The 16,555-nt window shown below is 50.4% G+C and overlaps 2 protein-coding genes across 8 annotated transcripts in view; one reads left to right on the top strand and one right to left on the bottom strand.

Moving 5' to 3' along the window:
* The window catches only part of NRL (neural retina leucine zipper), a 34,626-nt gene that overhangs the window by 4,466 nt on the left and 13,605 nt on the right, over nt 1-16,555 (top strand). The gene's annotated exons all lie outside the window — the stretch shown is intronic.
* PCK2 (phosphoenolpyruvate carboxykinase 2, mitochondrial) lies at nt 4,694-14,705 on the bottom strand. Of its 6 annotated transcripts, none has more exons than XM_063793248.1 (11): nt 14,387-14,701; nt 13,976-14,055; nt 11,685-11,930; nt 10,441-10,625; nt 10,150-10,353; nt 9,591-9,778; nt 9,108-9,270; nt 8,615-8,833; nt 5,934-6,071; nt 5,569-5,664; nt 4,694-5,314 (listed from the first exon to the last, which is right to left on the bottom strand). In XM_063793248.1, the coding sequence occupies exons 4-11, from the start codon at nt 10,496-10,498 to the stop codon at nt 4,860-4,862; spliced, it is 1,521 nt and encodes a 506-aa protein (XP_063649318.1). In that variant the 5' UTR covers nt 10,499-10,625; nt 11,685-11,930; nt 13,976-14,055; nt 14,387-14,701; the 3' UTR covers nt 4,694-4,859. The 6 variants fall into 6 exon arrangements, with proteins under 6 accessions (XP_063649318.1, XP_063649320.1, XP_063649317.1 ...); XM_063793250.1 differs by having other exon boundaries at nt 11,685-13,102; nt 14,567-14,701; XM_063793247.1 differs by having other exon boundaries at nt 14,567-14,701.

The following is a 16,555-nucleotide window of genomic DNA, read 5'->3' as shown; positions in this document are numbered from 1 at the left end:
CATTGCCTTATAGTATTCTCTGTGTCGATGGAAATGGAGAGTGTGCTAATAATTTACCTAGGGACTTAAAATGTGTTGACTAGAAAGCCACTAAGTAACTATGGGATGTTCTAATACTCTCATGTCTTGTGTCTGTAAGAATCAGATTTTTCTGCGTGTAGGGTAGGAGCTATAGATGTAATATAAGTAAATACCCTTTAGTGGCCCGGGGTAGTGGCTCACACCTGTAATCCCAGCACTTTGAGAGGCTGAGGCAGGTGGATTGCTTGAAACCAGGAGTTCAAGACCAGCCCGGGCAACATAGTGAGACCCCATCTCTAAAAAAAAAAAAAAAAATTAGCCAGGTGTGGTGGCTTACACCTGTAGCTACTCGGGAGGCTGAGGCAAGAGGATCATTTGAGCCCAGGAATTCAAGGCTGCAGTGAGCTGTGATCACGCTACTGCATTACAGCCTGGGCAACAAAGCAAGACCATGTTTCCAGAAAACCCTTTAGCCCTGATTTTGAATAGAACATATCAGTATGAGTTCATGAGGTTTTATCTTCTGTCGCTATCCACCAAAAAGATCTAGAAACGATGACCAATCCAGTATCAATGAACACTCCTAGCATCCAGATTGTGGTCTTAAAACGCCATTTCCCCCTGAAAGAAGCCAGAGCTTCTTAGAGAAAAAGCTGATTCCAGGTTTGGGGAAGGAAATGAACACGATGAGCATGGAGCAACTTATACCAGATAGCCGGGAAGCAAGGAGTATGTATCATGTCAAAAGGACTCAGCTCTTTTTGGCCTAGCTTCCATAGCCAAATGTGGGACAATTTGAACATTTAATAAGGTCAATTTAATAAACACTAAGTATGTTTAAATCCATGAGTTCATAATGTTTGTGTATAACTAACTGGTTACCTTTTCGAAGGATAATAGGAAATCAAATCATTTTTTTGAAGATGGTAAATAAAGATAAAGAATTAAGCAGTTATCCTGCTGTTTCTATATAAACAATACCATAGGGTAATGAAATAGAAGTGTCCATTTTATAAAATTATTGCAATGTTATGACAACTCAAATATGGCTGTTTTGCAATCCCTAGTGAGTTAATGCATTTAGACACTGAACATCTGAGTCTGGATTCGTCAATGTGTAAATTGAAGGAAAAGAAAGGAATGGAGGGGGAATCTGTACTGATAGAGACTTGAAAGACATATGAAAAAAATTTTAAATGGGAGCAAAGCTAAACTATAGTGTCTAAGGATCTACATTTAGGTGATCAAACTATAAAAAAATGCAAAGAAGTAATTATTACTCACCATAGTATCCACTATGGCAGGAAGGGGTGGCTATGATAGAGATGGGCAACAGGGTCGGGGCGGGGCGGGGCTGGGTTGGTGTCTGCAAAGTTCTGTTTCTTTCCCTGGGTAGTGTTCCAAAGGTGTTCACTTTATGATAGTTTATTCAGCCATAACTTTGTTTTAGATGGTTTTCTGTATCTGTGTTTTATTTTAAAATAAAAAGATTATAATGTGTTAACTATATTTTATCAGTTATCTGGAGCTGAAGGGCATGCAGCCCCATTTTATTCTAATTAATAAAAATAATTTTTAAGGCTAACACTTTCCTGTCCCTGTGCATTTAGAAGATACCAGAAGGGTGCCTGGAACCCCAGTTCCCTGCCTCTTAGCTGGAGGGATTTATTTTTAAATCTATTTTCTTTCTCTCCTAGATTTTATTTACATTGCTCATGTTCCTTTTAAACTGTAGAGTCAGCAATATGTAATATACGCTTACAGGGCCTACTCTAATCATTATAAAGTGGAAAGGTGATGATAGCTAACATGTATTAAATGGTTATTCGGTGCCAGGCATAGTTCTGAGTGCTTTATTCCACTGACTCTTTTAATCTTCCCAACAAGACTGTAAAGTGTAGGCATTTCCATTTTACAGATGAAGCAACTGAGAGGCACCTCTGGCTCAAGTCTACTATGTGTTTAATACCTGTGCTATGTTGCTTTTGACGGTATTCAGTTATCATATGCTATTTATGAAGCTAAGGATTTGGCTGTGTTTTATTATTATTTTTAAATTTTTAAATTTTATTTATTTTATTTTTTTTTTTGAGACAGAGTCTCACTCTGTCGCCTAGGCTGGAGCGCAGTGGTGTGATCTCAGCTCACTGCAACCTCAGCCTCCCAGTTTCAAGTGATTCTCCCGCCTCAGCTTCCTGAGTAGCTGGAATTACAGGCATGGACCACCATGCCTGGCTAATTTTTGTATTTTTAGTAGAGATGGGGTTTCACCATGTTGGTCTGGCTGGTCTCAAACTGCTGACCTCAGGTGATCTGCCCACCTCGGCCTCCCAAAGTGTGAGCCACCGCGCCTGGCTGGCTGTGTTTTAAAGTACAATATACTCCACTGCTAACTTTGTTCTAACCTCTGTTCCACTCTGACCTTTAGATTTTTTACACATTCTGGCTGGTCACTGGCATTTCCTATGAGAACACTTGGTGTTTCCTCTTCTAGTTTTTTGCTTTGAGGGAGTTCCCGATAATTCCATTTTATTTGTTGAAGTTTGTTCCCTTTTTCTGGGTAAAGACTACCATACTACCCACCTTAGGTTATACATTCTCTCAGCCTGATCCAGATTGCACAGAAGTTATCCTAAGCTGATGCCCCTGACTCATGTGAGATCATTGCACTGTTTTCCTGATTACTCTCCAAAGTTTATTTCAGATGAATTTAGGCTACTCTAAACTGTAGTCCGCAGACCGGCAGCATCAGCATTACCCGGGAGCTTGTAAGGAAAACAAAATCTTGAGGCTACTACAGACTTGCTGAGTGACAATCTGCATTTTAACAAGATCTCCAGGTGATTCAAAGGCACTTTTAAGTTTGAGAAACATGGAATAGGTGACTTTTTATTTTTTTATTTTTTTGAGACAGAGTCTTGCTCTGTCCCCCAGGCTGGAGTGCAATGGCACGATCTCGGCTTACTGCAACCTCTGCCTCCTGAGTTCAAGTGATTCTCCTAAATAGCTGAGATTACAGGCACTTGCCATCATGCCCAGCTAATTTTTGTATTTTTGTAGAGAAGGGGTTTCACCGTGTTGGCCACGCTGGTCTTGAACTCCCGACCTCAGGTGATCTGCCCTCCTTGGCCTCCCAAAGTGCTGGGATTACAGGCATGAGCCACTGCGCCTGGCGGAATAGGTGACTTCTAAGGTCCTTGCAGTTCTAGATGTCTATACTACTATGAAAGACATGTCTTTGCAGTTTTATCACTTTAACCCTTAGCTGTATGTTTACTAACTGTGAAGCTTTGGACAAATTACTTGACCTCTCTGTGCCTTTGTTACTTCATCTGTAAAATGGTAATTCCCCCAAAGGGTTGTTAGGTATGTGCTTAGAACACTGCCTTGTTGGGAATAGGCCCCCAAAATCTGGCCATAAACTGGCCCCAAAACTGGCCATAAGCAAAATCTCTGCAGCACTGTGACATGTTTGTGATGGCCATGACACCCACACTGGAAGGTTGTGGGTTCACCGGAATGAGGGCAAGGAACACATGGCCCACCCCGGGCAGAAAACTGCTTAAAGGTATTCTTAAACCATAAACAATAGCATGAGCAATCTGTGCCTTAAGGACATGCTCCTGCTGCAGATAACCAGCCAGAGCCCATCTCTTTATTTTGGCCCATCCCTTTGTTTCCCTTAAGGAATACTTTTAGTTAATCTATAATCTATAAAAACAATGCTTATCACTGACTTGCTGTCAATTAACACGTGGGTAAATCTCTGTTCGAGGCTCTCAGCTCTGAAGGCTGTGAGACCCCTGATTTCCCACTCCACACCTGCATATTTCTGTGTGCATGTCTTTAATTCCTCTAGCACTGCTGGGTTAGGGTCTCTGTGACCGAGCTGGTCTCAGCAGTGCCTGGCACACAGAAGGTGCTACAGAAGTGTTGTTAGCTGTCCTAATATTGAATATGCTTCCGTGAATACTATGCAGCTCCCAGTGCCAGGTCACGCAGGGGGAAGAACAAATTCAAGAACTGACAATGAAGCCACTTCACTGGAGAATGGAGTTGTAGAGGCTTCTGCAATCTAAGTGGGAGATCAGGAATTTTAGGCTTGGGGGCTGTACTGAGCAGCTTGCTGAGGCCCTCAGTTTTTTTTTTTTTTTTTTTTTGTGACGGAGTTTCGCTCTGTTGCCCAGACTGGAGTGTGCAGTGGCGTGAGCTTGGTTTACTGCAACCTCTGCCTCCTGGGTTCACACCATTCTCCTGCCTCAGCTTCCCAAATAGCTAGGACTACAGGCGCCTGCCACTACTCCCGGTTAATTTTTTTTTTTTTTGTATTTTTAGTAGCGATAGGGTTTCACCGTGTTAGCCCGGATGGTCTCAATCCCCTGACCTCGTGATCTGCCCGCCTCAGCCTCCCAAAGTGCTGGGATTACAGGTGTGAACCACCATGCCCAGCCTCACCATTTTTTTTTTTTTTTAAAGAACTCAGGACATAGAGTGGATAGTGCCTTCTCCCAGCAATTCCTATGTCTGTGACCCAGTGCTAGAGCTGCCTGTAAAACAGATCTTTGATTGTGCCAGGCTGTGCTTCTTCTAGGGGCTGGAAGAAGAAGATTGTGAGACAGGTGTTAAGAGGGAAGCCTGTGAAGATAGGTGGGAAATGAAAACAGCACAAATCTTGTGTAAAATAGATAAGCATCTCTTATTATTGGACAGTCTTTGTGGGAAGGTCTATGGCACATTGAAGATGTTAGTTAATATCAAATTGCTCATATTTTCTGCAAGGTGGCTTCCCTATTCCCAGATGAGGGTGCTATGTCCTCTTGCTAGACTAGGGCCTCAGGTCACATTTTGTGCACACGTCTCTCCAGGCCCTCAAGCTCAGCCAACACCTCTTTGGGCAGATCCTGGTTGACCTGCTCTGTCAGGTAGCTCCGAATGTCACGAACCTCCTGTTCCCAGAAGTCCTTGGGGAGGGAGAACAGCTGAGTGGTGTCTATAGCTCCGAGGCCGCTGAGATCCAAGGCTCCTTCCTTTGGCACCAGCCCAATGGGTGTCTCTCGGGCACTGTCCTCCCCCTCTAACCGCCGGCAGATCCAGTCTAGCACCCGAGCATTCTCCCCAAAGCCTGGCCACAGGAAGTGCCCTGCCTCGTCACGCCGGAACCAGTTGACATGGAAGATACGGGGCAGCTGGGCCCCCTTGCGCCTTTCCATGCTCAGCCAGTGTTCCAGGTAGTGCCCGAAGTTGTAGCCAAAAAAGGGCCGCATGGCAAATGGGTCGTGCATGATGATCTTCCCTGGGGGGGAAGCAAGATGGGTAAGGAATCTTCCTTCTCACTGGGGCAGGGAAGGGCACCCTGCATCTAGTTGGAGGAAGCTGTGAAAGGCTTATGGTTCTGAATATTTTCAGGGATGGGGAAAAGATAGAAGTGGGAAGAGGTGGGGCCATATCAGACTCCAGGGGTGGACAAAAGGAAGGTCTGGCTCAGGAAGGGAGAGAGGAGGTGCTGTGTGCACACAGAGGAGAGGGAGGAATGGCGAGGGTGCTCACCTTTGTGTTCTGCTGCAGCAGTGGACTCAGAGCGCATGGCGCTGCCCACAAACACCCCATGACGCCAGTTGAAGGCCTCGTATACCAGGGGTACCCCTAGATCACCAATGAACAGAGTCACAGGCAGCCCTTTTCTTTGGACCCTAACTCCAGCCCTTCTGGTGAGCTTGACTGGTACTTTCTCTCCTAAGACCTCGGCTATCCCATTTTCAGACCCTTTGCCTCCTCCCAAGTTTGCATTCACCAGGGGAGAACTCTGGAGACAGGTGAGATCCAGGCTGAGGCTCTGGATCAGAGGGAGGGAGGTAGGCCCTAATACAGAGATAGCCCTTTTGCCAAGAACATGGAGCTCATATGTTGTTTACCTTTGGGTCTGCGGCCACCAAAGATGATGGCATCAATGGGGACACCCTCTGGGGCCTCCCAGGCTGGGTCCATGATGGGGCACTGGCGAGCCGGGGCACAAAATCGAGAGTTGGGATGTGCACAGGGCTCCTTGTCACCTAGCAGAGGAAATACAAACACTATTATTTCCCAGGTCATGTCGACCCCCAACATACACATACATGGGCACACATTCTTGCAGGGTTCTTTTTTTTTTTTTTTTTTTGCCTCATCAGCTGCCTAGAACCTTGTGTGATAAGGAGCAGAGAGAAGGGAGCCAGGGCATCTCCAAGAGCTCAGGTTATTTAGCCATGAAGGTGCGGCCAGCTGAGCTATGTGAGAAAAGAGTGGGAGAGGAATTGGGGTTTGGCAGGGCACTAATGTTTGTGCCAAGCTACTGGCACTTGGCACTGACCAGGGCTCAAGGGAATGGGGTTAGATATGGGCATAAGGTTATAATAATTTTTCCCCCAGAAACTATTTCATTATTTGTGAGATTATTATTTAAATAAATACCCAAACCTAAAGCAAAAACTGAGAATGTCAACTTAGTACTTCAGACAATTGACTTTCCGTCAGCAAACCGGGGAAGACAGGTTCTCCTAAGTTATCCAAATGCAAATAGGAATTTATTTTATCTTTTTATTTTTGAGGCAGAGTCTTGCTCTGTTGCCCAGGCTGTAGTGCAGTGGTGCAATCTTGGCTTACTGCAACCTCTGCCTCCCAGGTTCAAACAATTCTCCTACCTCAGCCTCCCCAATAGCTGGGATTACAGGCACCCACCACCATGCCTGGCTGATTTTTTTGTATTTTTAATAGAGATGGGGTTTCACCATGTTGGCCAGGCTGGTTTCAAACTCCTGACCTTAACTGATCTGCCCACCTCGGCCTCCCAAAGTAGTAGGATTACAGGCATGAGCCACTGCGCCTGGCCTGATTTTATTTACTTAATTAATTTAGTTATGAGACGGAGTCTCACTCTGTCACCAGGCTGGAGTGCAGTGGCACGATCTCGTCTCACTGCAACCTCTGCCTCCTGGGATCAAGCAATTTTCCTGCCTCCTGAGTAGCTGGGATTACAGGCATGAGCCACCATGCCTGGCTAATTTTTGTATTTTATTGGAGATGGGGTTTTGCCATGTTGCCAGGCTGGTCTCGAACTCCTGACCTCAGGTGATCCAACCGCCTCGGCCTCCCAAAGTGCTGGGATTACAGATGTGAGTCACTGTGCCCTGCAAGGAATTGATTTTAAAGCTAACAAAATGTTGGTGATTTCCCTGCCCTGCTTAGACCCTGATGAAGTGATAGGGCTTGAAAAATAGAGATAGGGATATCACATGGGTACGGATAACCTCAGGAGCCCAGGTCACACTTGGCACCTTCAGGTGTCCTGGAGGGGGGTTGGGACTAAGTCAGTGGCACATGTATGAAGCACCACTGTGTGGCCCCTGAGTGGACATGGCGCCTTCTCTGCTGGAGGTTGCTGGTCAGACCTGGGGAGTGGGGAAGCCACGGGGCCAAAATCCCCACCCTCTCCCATCCGCCAGCTTCTGCCCGCCATCGCAGATAAGAGCCATCCTTCTTCAGCACCCGGTGCAGAATCCTAACACAGGGTATTATTCTGGGAATTGAAGCTGGGGACAAGATGCCCTAGTTATGCCCCCAAATCTGGAGATGATGAAAGGGTTGGGGAACTAGCCTGTGGGGAAAGATGAAAGTTTCTTGGATTTCTCAGTTGGGTGGGAAGGCTGAGGGGGGCTTAATGATGGTGTTAGTAAAAATAAAGGGTGATTAGATGAAGCAAGGAGGGTGACTGCTAGACCAGCCTGGCAAACCTGAATATAGGCTTCAGTGACTACAAGGCCAGCCTCCCCTCCCATGCTCTTCTTTGCCCCTGCCTCTTGGTGTCTGGACTGCCTGACTGCAGAAGGCCATGGAAAGAATACTGAAGGTCCAGAGTGCAGGGCTGAGGGAGAGGTGGGACTCCCAGGCGCCCAGGGTAATGACAGGATTCAGAAACTAGCTTCTGGGAAAGACTCAAGCACTGACCTGATTTTGTTTGTAGGAAGGATTGGGGTGAATGCTTTGGAGGGACAGGGGAAGGGTGAGGGTAACAATACTGACCTTTAGACAGTGGTTATTATACAGGGGACAGTGGGAGCCAAGTGGCAGGAGGAGAGTTAGAGCAGAGGAGGCAGCTTTCCTCTTTTCCTAATGGGCCAAACTATGGATAGTGCTTGGAGCCCAATACCTTCTGTAAGAATGTTCAAAAGTCCTTCCTTTTCCTTTCATTAAAAAAAAATCCAGCCTGTATTTATTATCGAGAATTTACTGTGTATTTGTCAGTGTGCTAAACCCTTTTTATGCACTATTTAATCCTCCAACAACCTCATGAGATAGGTACTATCACAACTACCCTCATTCAACTGATGTGGAAACTAAAGCTTAGGGAAGCTGAGCAACTTAGCCAGATCACAAAACCAGTGACTGGTGGAGTTGGGACATGAGCTGAGATTTTGCCTGGGACTGGAAACTGCAAACGTTCATGACTTCTGTGCCTCCTGGCAGTCCTAGAAGATGGTTGGAGGTTGTGGAGAAAGCTTTTCCACCATTAAGGTGCTGAGGCCTGGAGGCTGTGCCACACCTTCCCCACCGCACATACCAGGTTTCCAGGGTTTGCCCAGCCAGGAGGTCACAGTAACACCAGGTGGAAGAGGCTGGTCAATGCCCTCCCAGTACACGCCACCATCACTGGTCTCAGCCACATTGGTAAAAATAGTGTTACTCTGGATTGTAGCCATGGCGTTGGGATTGGTGGTGGCAGAGGTACCAGGGGCAACCCCAAAGAAGCCGTTCTCAGGGTTGATGGCCCGGAGTCGACCTGTTAGGAGAAGTAAAAGAAAGGAAGGACCAAACAAGGAAAACTTGAGATGTAAGACCAAAGAAGGTCCTGCTCCACCCCACCCTGTCCTGAGATGGACCCAAGATCTGATGAGGAAAGGCTGTCTCTAGGGTGGCTGGGCTGCCAGAGGAATGGAGCAGGGTTGGGTGTTCAGGAAACTTTCTCACTGACAAAGTCACTGTGAACACTAGAGAGGAGACCCCGAGGCTCTGACAAGAGCCAGAACCAAGAGTATGATCTGAGAGTCCCTCACCTTCACTGTCAAACCTCATCCAAGCAATGTCATCCCCCACACACTCCACTTTCCAGCCTGGCAGTGCGGGCCGCATCATAGCCAGGTTGGTCTTGCCACAGGCACTAGGGAAGGCGGCTGCCACATAGCGCTTCTTCCCTGCAGGGCTGGTGATGCCCAGGATCTGTGCATTGGGGAGAGAGGGAATAAGAAAGAGGTCACCAAAGGTCAGGGCATGGTCTGCATGGGGAAGGGCAGCGAGGGTCTAATAGGGAGGACCAATGTTTATTCACTATATAAGTGATTGCCCTGCCATCAGGCCTGGGTTAGTGGCAGGGGAAACCCAACATTCAGCAGCCTGAGGCCAAAGCTTTGGGCCTTCAAGTAGAGTCCCCGCCCACCAGCCTGGCACCTGGCAGGAGGGAGGTGAGGCTGAGGCAGACTGGCCAGGCCCCACCCTTGCCCTGTCCCCGGCAGCTGCCCTGCTTCTCACCAGGCCCTCACCAGCATGTGCTCTGCCAGCCAGCCCTCATCCCGGGCCAGCCGAGAGGCGATGCGTAGGGCAAAGCACTTCTTGCCCAGCAGGGAGTTGCCACCATAGCCGCTGCCGAAGGAGATGATCTCCCGCTGGTCGGGCACATGGCCAATCAGGGTTTTCTCTGGGTTGCACGGCCACTTGCTCACCGGCTCCCCTGGGGACAATGGGGTCATGGGGCTGCTGGCAGCGGCATCAGGAACTGGGGTGTCAGGGGCCAGAGGGATCAGGGATTGGCAGGAGAGACACTTGGAAGCAGTAGCAGCACCAAGAGGTGGCTGAAGCCCCCCACCTCATAATAACCATCAGCTTCCATGCCCCTATTCTTGGACACGGATTTTTCTCAATCTTGTGCAAAGTGCTCTGCAAACACAGCCTCATCCCTCTGCTGGGACTGCTGCTCTGGATCTTGGGAATTAGGTTGCCAGAGAGGACAGGTTCTTAGGGTCTGTGGAGAGGTAGGATTCGGGATTTCCTCTGAGTACAAGAAGGCCTCTGTGTTCCCCTTGGGGCAGAGCAGGTGCTTACCTTGTCCTGTCAGGGGCTGGCCCACGGAGTGCAGACACTTGACAAAGTCACCATCTCCCAGGGCCTGAAGCACAGGTGTCCCCAGTCGGGTCATAATACGCATGCTTGCCACCACATAGGCTGAGTCAGTGAGCTGCACCCCGATGCGGGACAGCGGGGAGCCCACAGGACCCATGCTGAATGGAAGCACATACATGGTGCGGCCTGTGGAGGAAGGCATCCCCTGGATGAAGGGTTCCAAACCTGTTCACATCTTCCATGCCCTTGCCACTGTGCCCCTGCCCTGGTTACCCTGCATGCAGCCTGGAAACCTCTCATCCACAGCTCGCTGGAAATCAGCTGGGGACATCCAGTTGCCCAGCTGCCCACGGGCCCCACCAGGCGGGAGAGGTACCGTGTCCCGCTGAGAAGGAGTTACAATCACCGTCTTGCTCTCTACTCGTGCCACATCCTTGGGGTCTGTGCGGGCCAGCCAGCTGGGGGAGAGGGGATTGTCAGGAAGATGGTGGCCAGCAGGTTTCCCTTGTCCCTAGACCCACTTTTTCAAGTCCAACTTTGACTCCAGGTCTTCTGTTGGCCTTATTTTTCCCCACCCAATCACATCTCAGTCCCTTCCTCCAGGCTTTGTCCCATCTAAGGGGTGTTCCCCAAGGTCCCGGCCCTCTGGGGGTCTCTGCCCCTGGCAAAAGCTCCCTGAACTGGTGAGGAAAAAAAAAAAAGCAAAGGATCTTATTTATATCAGCTTCTTCATTTAACATTAAAATAAAATACAAACTACAAACCAGGCTGGGCGCAGTGGCTCATGCCTGTAATCCCAGCACTTTGGGAGGCTGAGGTGGGTGGATTACTTGAGGTTAGGAGTTTGAGACCAACCTGGCCAACATGGTGAAACCCTGTCTCTACTAAAAATACAAAAATCAGCTGGGCGTGGTGGCGCATGCTTGTAATCCCAGCCACTCCGGAGGCTGAGGCAGGAGAATTGCTTGAGGCAATTCCCCGGAGGCAGAGGTTGTTGTGAGCTGAAATCATGCCACTGCACTCCAGCCTGGGTGATACAGTGAGACTCCATCTCAAAAAAAAAAATCCCAGTTTCTTTCTTTTTTTTTTTTGAGACAGTTTCGCTCTTATTGCCCAGGCTGGAGTGCAATGACGCGATCTTGGCTCACTGCAACCTCCGCCTCTTGGGTTTAAGTGATTCTCCTGCCTCACCCTCCCAAGTAGCTGGGATTACAGGCATGTGCCGCCATGCTGGGCTAATTTTTGTATATATATATATTTTTTTTCAGTAGAGACAGGGTTTCTCCATGTTGGTCAGGCTGGTCCCAAACTCCCGACACCTGGTGATCCACCCGCCTTGGCCTCCCAAAGTGCTGGGATTATAGGCGTAAGCAAATCCCAGTTTCTGAGTCTGTTTACCCCAAAGCTCTCATTCTTGTTCATTCTATTGGGATGTTCTAGTTAAGTTGATCTTGCCTTGGTGAACCCAAAGTGGCCTCAGTGCACCTATCTTGCAGGTTGTGGAGCCCAAGGCTTACCAGTTATTGTACTTGGGGAGCTTTCGGATGAGGCCCTGCTGCTCCAGCAGGGTCAGTGTGGCAGTATTCTCAGCCTCAGTTCCATCACAGATGTGGATGCCCTCTGGTTGGCACAGGTGGGCACTGTGCTCTACAAAATCTCGAATGCCAGTGGGAAGCTGGCCCAGATCTCCACTAAGCACTCGCAGGGTCTGGATGCTACGGCATGATGGCCAGCCCAAGGGGCTCAGCCCATGCCAGCTAAGCCTATAGGAGAAACAGAGGCAATGAGCTAGCTGCTGTCATCGAGAGTGGACAAGGCAGGTGGTGGAGAGACAGAAAGCTTGGGCTGCAGCCTGCTAAAACATGTCTGCATGCAGGGACCATGAAGAGCAGGTTGCAGTTGGTGTGTGGGATGTGTTCAGGACACATGTATCTTGTAGCCTTTATGAGGCTTGAGGAGGGTGTCTCCTGCTCAGCGAGGGACAGATATGGCCAAATGAGCAAAAAAGGCACATGCCTGGCTGTGTGGAAGTATACATGTAGGCATGCTGATGTTACTGCATGTGTAGCCCATGCCCATGTTTAACTGTTTAATCAACGTTTAGAAATAAGTAGGGAGATGGCTGGCATGGTGGCTCACGCCTGTAATCCCAGCACTTTGGGAGGCTGAGGCAGGTGGATCACGAGGTCAGGAGATCAAGACCATACTGGCCAACATGGTGAAACCCCATCTACTAAAAATATAAAAATTAGCTGGATGTGGTGGCGTGTGCCTCTAGTCCCAGCTACTCAGGAGGCTGAGGCAGGAGAATCGCTTGAACCCGGGAGGTGGAGGTTGCAGTGAGCCAAGATCGGGACACTGCACTCCAGCCTGGGCAACAGAGCAAGACTCTGTCTCAAAAAAAAAAAAAAAAAAAAAAAAGAAAGAAATGAGTAGGGGCCTTTGGCCCAAGTGTCAAGACAAGAAGTTGGGCCCAGGTGACAACTTCATATGTCTGGTGTTTGAAGCCTCATCCATTTTATTTCCATTTTCAAGTATAGTTTTTTATAAATTAAAATGGCAGCTGTTTTTATTCTTTCCTTCTGGTGTGTATGCTGTAAGACTATGAAAGCCCCAAGCAAAGGTCACAGTCTTTCCAGTGCCAGGTTTCTAGATGAGGGCTCTTGCACAGAGAATAGGTGACTGGATGCTGGGCTTCCAGGCCCTGATCTGCTGCTGCCCACTTGGACCAACAATGGTTGCATAAAATGTTGCCCTCGGGTAAGTATTTTTGAACTCTGCGGAAGGTTGACCACTGGGGAATGAGTGTCACTGGCTGGGGTTCATGGGCTTAATTCTCAGGAGGTCAGCGTCCTGTTGTCTGTCCTCTCATGGCCCTGGGAGACAGAGAAGCAACGTCTGCTCTGATTGGCCTGGACTCAAGGTGGAGTAAACCCTAGAGAGCAAAGACCATGAAGGGGATGTTACTCTCCTCCTCTATCAAGGCCTCGCCCATCAGAAACTGCCCCCACACCCAGGACCACGTGACCCCGTGCTTCCCCTGGCTCTTCTTCCTAGAGGCCACATGCCTAGAGAGCTTTGGTGTTGGTGGGAGGGTGGAACAGCAGCTTGCTGGCAGCTCAGACTCAGAGGGTGTTAGCCTGGGGAAGGAAGAAAGCTCAGAGCATGGATGCGGGAGCTTGAGTCTGTCTGGGGTAGAAGCTGGGGTGGTTTCCGCTAAAGCAGGATAGATGATCAGTGTGGCCCCAGGGGCAGGGGAGGAGGGCTACTGGGACCTGGGTCTGTTCCTGCCTCAGAGGGAAGTTCTCCGTGAGCATCAGTTTTCAAGCACACAGTCTTGAGGACAGCCTCTCTCTCCCTGGAGCCTGGCTCACGTTATCTCTTGTGAAGCCCCCACACCCTCCTGCAGCCCTCTAAGTGGGACGTTTCCTTCAGAGACCACCCACAAGGGCTGCCCAAGTGGAACGGGCTGTGCGACAGATGTGGGTCACTTCCGACTCTGGGACAAAAGCTGAGAAGAGAGGCCTCAGAGAATAAATAGGAGACTAAGAGGACAGGCAGACAAACAGGACGAGCCTGGGGGCTCCAGGCCTGGACGGAGGAAGAAGCCAGCTATGTAAGAAACGAAGGCAACTTGGCGCCCTCCTCCCACCTTGCTTGCCTCCCTCCCCTGGCCCCAGGTCCCTCGGGCTGCTCTGGACTTCCCGCCAGGTTCCAGTCCTTCCAGTCCGGGAGAGGCCGGGAATGGATATTTAACCTTCCACCTTCTTTAGGGGGCTCTGAGCTCAGTCTCCCGGGGCTCACGTACCCTTGTCCCCAAGGCCCTGCTGCCTCTCGAAGTACCCTGGGGCGCTGGCTGAGAGCCTGTTAGAGGTCCGAGGGAGGTATCTGGGAAGGAAAGGAGGATATGCGGAGACCCGGCTCAGCAGAGAGGAGCGAGGAGAGAGAGGAAGTTCTGAGAGTGGCAGATAGAGATCGCGCGGTCAGAGGCGAGCGAGGCAGAGAAGGGGAGGTGCAGGCGGAAACGAGGAGCGCAGGCTGGCTGCCCTCCCAAGAGACGCGCGGCGCGGGAGGCTGGACCCACAGCAGTCGCCCCTGCCCGCCTCCGCCTAGGATGGGAAACCTGGCGGAGGCTGAGAGCAGGAGAGCGCCACTGGCAGCCCCGAGGGGGCGAGCGCAGCGGAAGGTGCGGGTGGGCCCCGGGCCGGGGGTCACTCACCGCAGGCCAGGGCGGTACAATGCGGCCATGGCACCTGGGCAGGGGCTGCGGGGTGGCCAGGAACCGAGCGGAGCCGGGGAGGTATGGAAGGCGGGGAAGGAGGGAGCGCGGCGAAGCGAGCCACAGCAGAGGTTGGCGGGAGGCGCTTAAAAAGGAGGGGGGCAGGCGCGGGGGCGGAACCTGGTAGGGCTGGCACTAGCTTTCCTCCGCCCCGCCGGCAGGCCAGCTCCCTCGGCCCCGGGGCTCCAGGCTCCAGGTCAGCCCAGCCGCCGCCCCAACCCCTGCCTCCCAACCGCCAAACCCACCTCTCCCATTGGAGGACTGGGTCCACTCTTCGGCCCCCGACTTCGAGGCCCCGCCCCCCATCCGCCACCGCCCTCCCAGCCGCACATGATGTAACTTTGAGGACTCTTGCTCCCGGGAGAGACACTAGGTGGCAAACAAGCTAGGAACGAGGGGCGAGGCCAGGGGCGGGAGACTACAGGGGCCAGACGTCTAGAAGTTAGGGGGTTGGGCATTGCCTTTCCAGTTCCTCCTCCTGGGGACACGACACCCTGAGTCCTGGGCCTTTCTGTAGTCCAAGTGCCCAATGCTAAGGTCCACTTAGTCCCCAACTCCTAAATCCCCGTTTCTCCTCCTGATCAAGGCTCCTTTCTGCCTTGCCATGAAATGGTGGAGTCTCTCTACCCCTGGCTCTCTTCCTTGGTCCTCTGATCTGGTCATTCTCCTCCCCGGGCACATCCCCTCTCCCCCTGACGGAGTCTTACTCTGTCACCCAGGCTGGAGTGCGTGCAGTGGCGCGATCTCGGCTCACTGCACACTCCACCTCCCGGGTTCAAGCAATTCTCCTGTCTCAACCTCCAGAGTGGCTGGAATTACAGGCGCCTGCCACCACACTCGGCTGATTTTTTGTATTTTTTGTAAAGACGGGGTTTCTCCATGCTGGCCAAGCTGGTCTCCAACTCCTGACCTCGTGATCCGCCTGCCTTGGCCTCCCAAAGTGCTGGAATTTACAGGCGTGAGCCACCACGCCCGGCCTGGTCATTCTTTCTCTCCACAATCCAATGAGGAAACTCATCTGCCCACCCAACTACCATCATAAAGTCCTCAGGTGATTTCTCAAGCTATACCTCCATTGGGACATCTCTCTCCAACCTGAGACCACTGGATATCACCCACAATGCTATATAGCACCTCAAACTCAGCATATCTATGATGGGTGTCTGCTCAGCATCCACTCCCCTTTTCTGGTAATAGCACCCTGATTTTCTTTTGGGGAACCATCTCCTCAGTCTGTATTGTCATGTGGGTCTGATGTCACCCCTCTTGGGGGTAGGCTTGCAGCTTAGCCAACTTTTGTGTTCCTCACTCTGGCCACAGCAATCAAGGATGTTCAAGGATGAGCATGAGATCCCTCTCTGGGACTTTTTCTAAAACTTTGGAAGTTAGCTCTCTTTCTGCTGAGTTGCTGAGCTGGTAGAATATAAGCCTGGAGCTGCTGAGTGTTAGCTTGGCACTGCAAAGCAGGAACCTGGCTGAGACAGAAGCCAGCCTAGAGGAAGCAGAGCAGGGAGATGGTGAGCAATGGATTCCTGATTTCAGTTACAGGAATTGATGCATTTCTTCTCTTGCTCAGGCTAATTTTAACTGGAGTTCTGCCACTTGCAACAGAAACAATCTTGATTCTCAGATTTCTTGGAGTTCTATGCTGGAACATAGTGGGATAAGGAGAGCTGGTCTCCAGCCACGGGCTTGCTACTGGTCCCCGTCTCTTCCCCCTCAGGCTGTAGCCTACACTCAACCTCAGGTATATGTATTTGGATCTCTTTCCCCCCAGTTCATAGATCCAAACTCTGTCCACACTTACCCAGCTGCAAACACATACCTCTTGGCCAACCTTTGGGCCTAAAGGTGTGCACACTGGTGGCAGCATGGTTGACCTGAAGGTCATCATCTTCTCCATAATCCTGCACCTGCTCTCATGGTTTCCTACCTCAGCAAATGGCACGATCATCTGGCCAGTTGCCCCAAAGGGAATCAGTCTAGACTATTCTTATCCTCCATAGCTAATCAGATGCCAGGACCTTTGGAATTGTACTTCTCAATTAGCCCTCAAGTCTGCAACTATCCCCATGGCCAGGGCCTTAGTTCAGGGCTTATCTCTCACCT

This window comes from Pan troglodytes, chromosome 15 (assembly GCF_028858775.2).
Source record: "Pan troglodytes isolate AG18354 chromosome 15, NHGRI_mPanTro3-v2.0_pri, whole genome shotgun sequence".
NCBI classification, from domain to species: Eukaryota; Metazoa; Chordata; class Mammalia; order Primates; family Hominidae; genus Pan; species Pan troglodytes.
Note: the sequence above shows the minus strand (reverse complement) of the source record. Positions and strands in the feature narration are given on the sequence as shown.

Coding starts and splice junctions, on each gene's coding strand:
- PCK2 (XM_001165863.8), bottom strand. CDS start 14,415: ATGGCCGCATTGTACCGCCCTGGCCTGCG. Junction 11,931..14,386: donor TTGTACCGCCCTGGCCTGCG/GTGAGTGACCCC, acceptor TTTCTCCTATAG/GCTTAGCTGGCATGGGCTGA. Junction 10,354..10,440: donor GTTTCCAGGCTGCATGCAGG/GTAACCAGGGCA, acceptor CTTCCTCCACAG/GCCGCACCATGTATGTGCTT.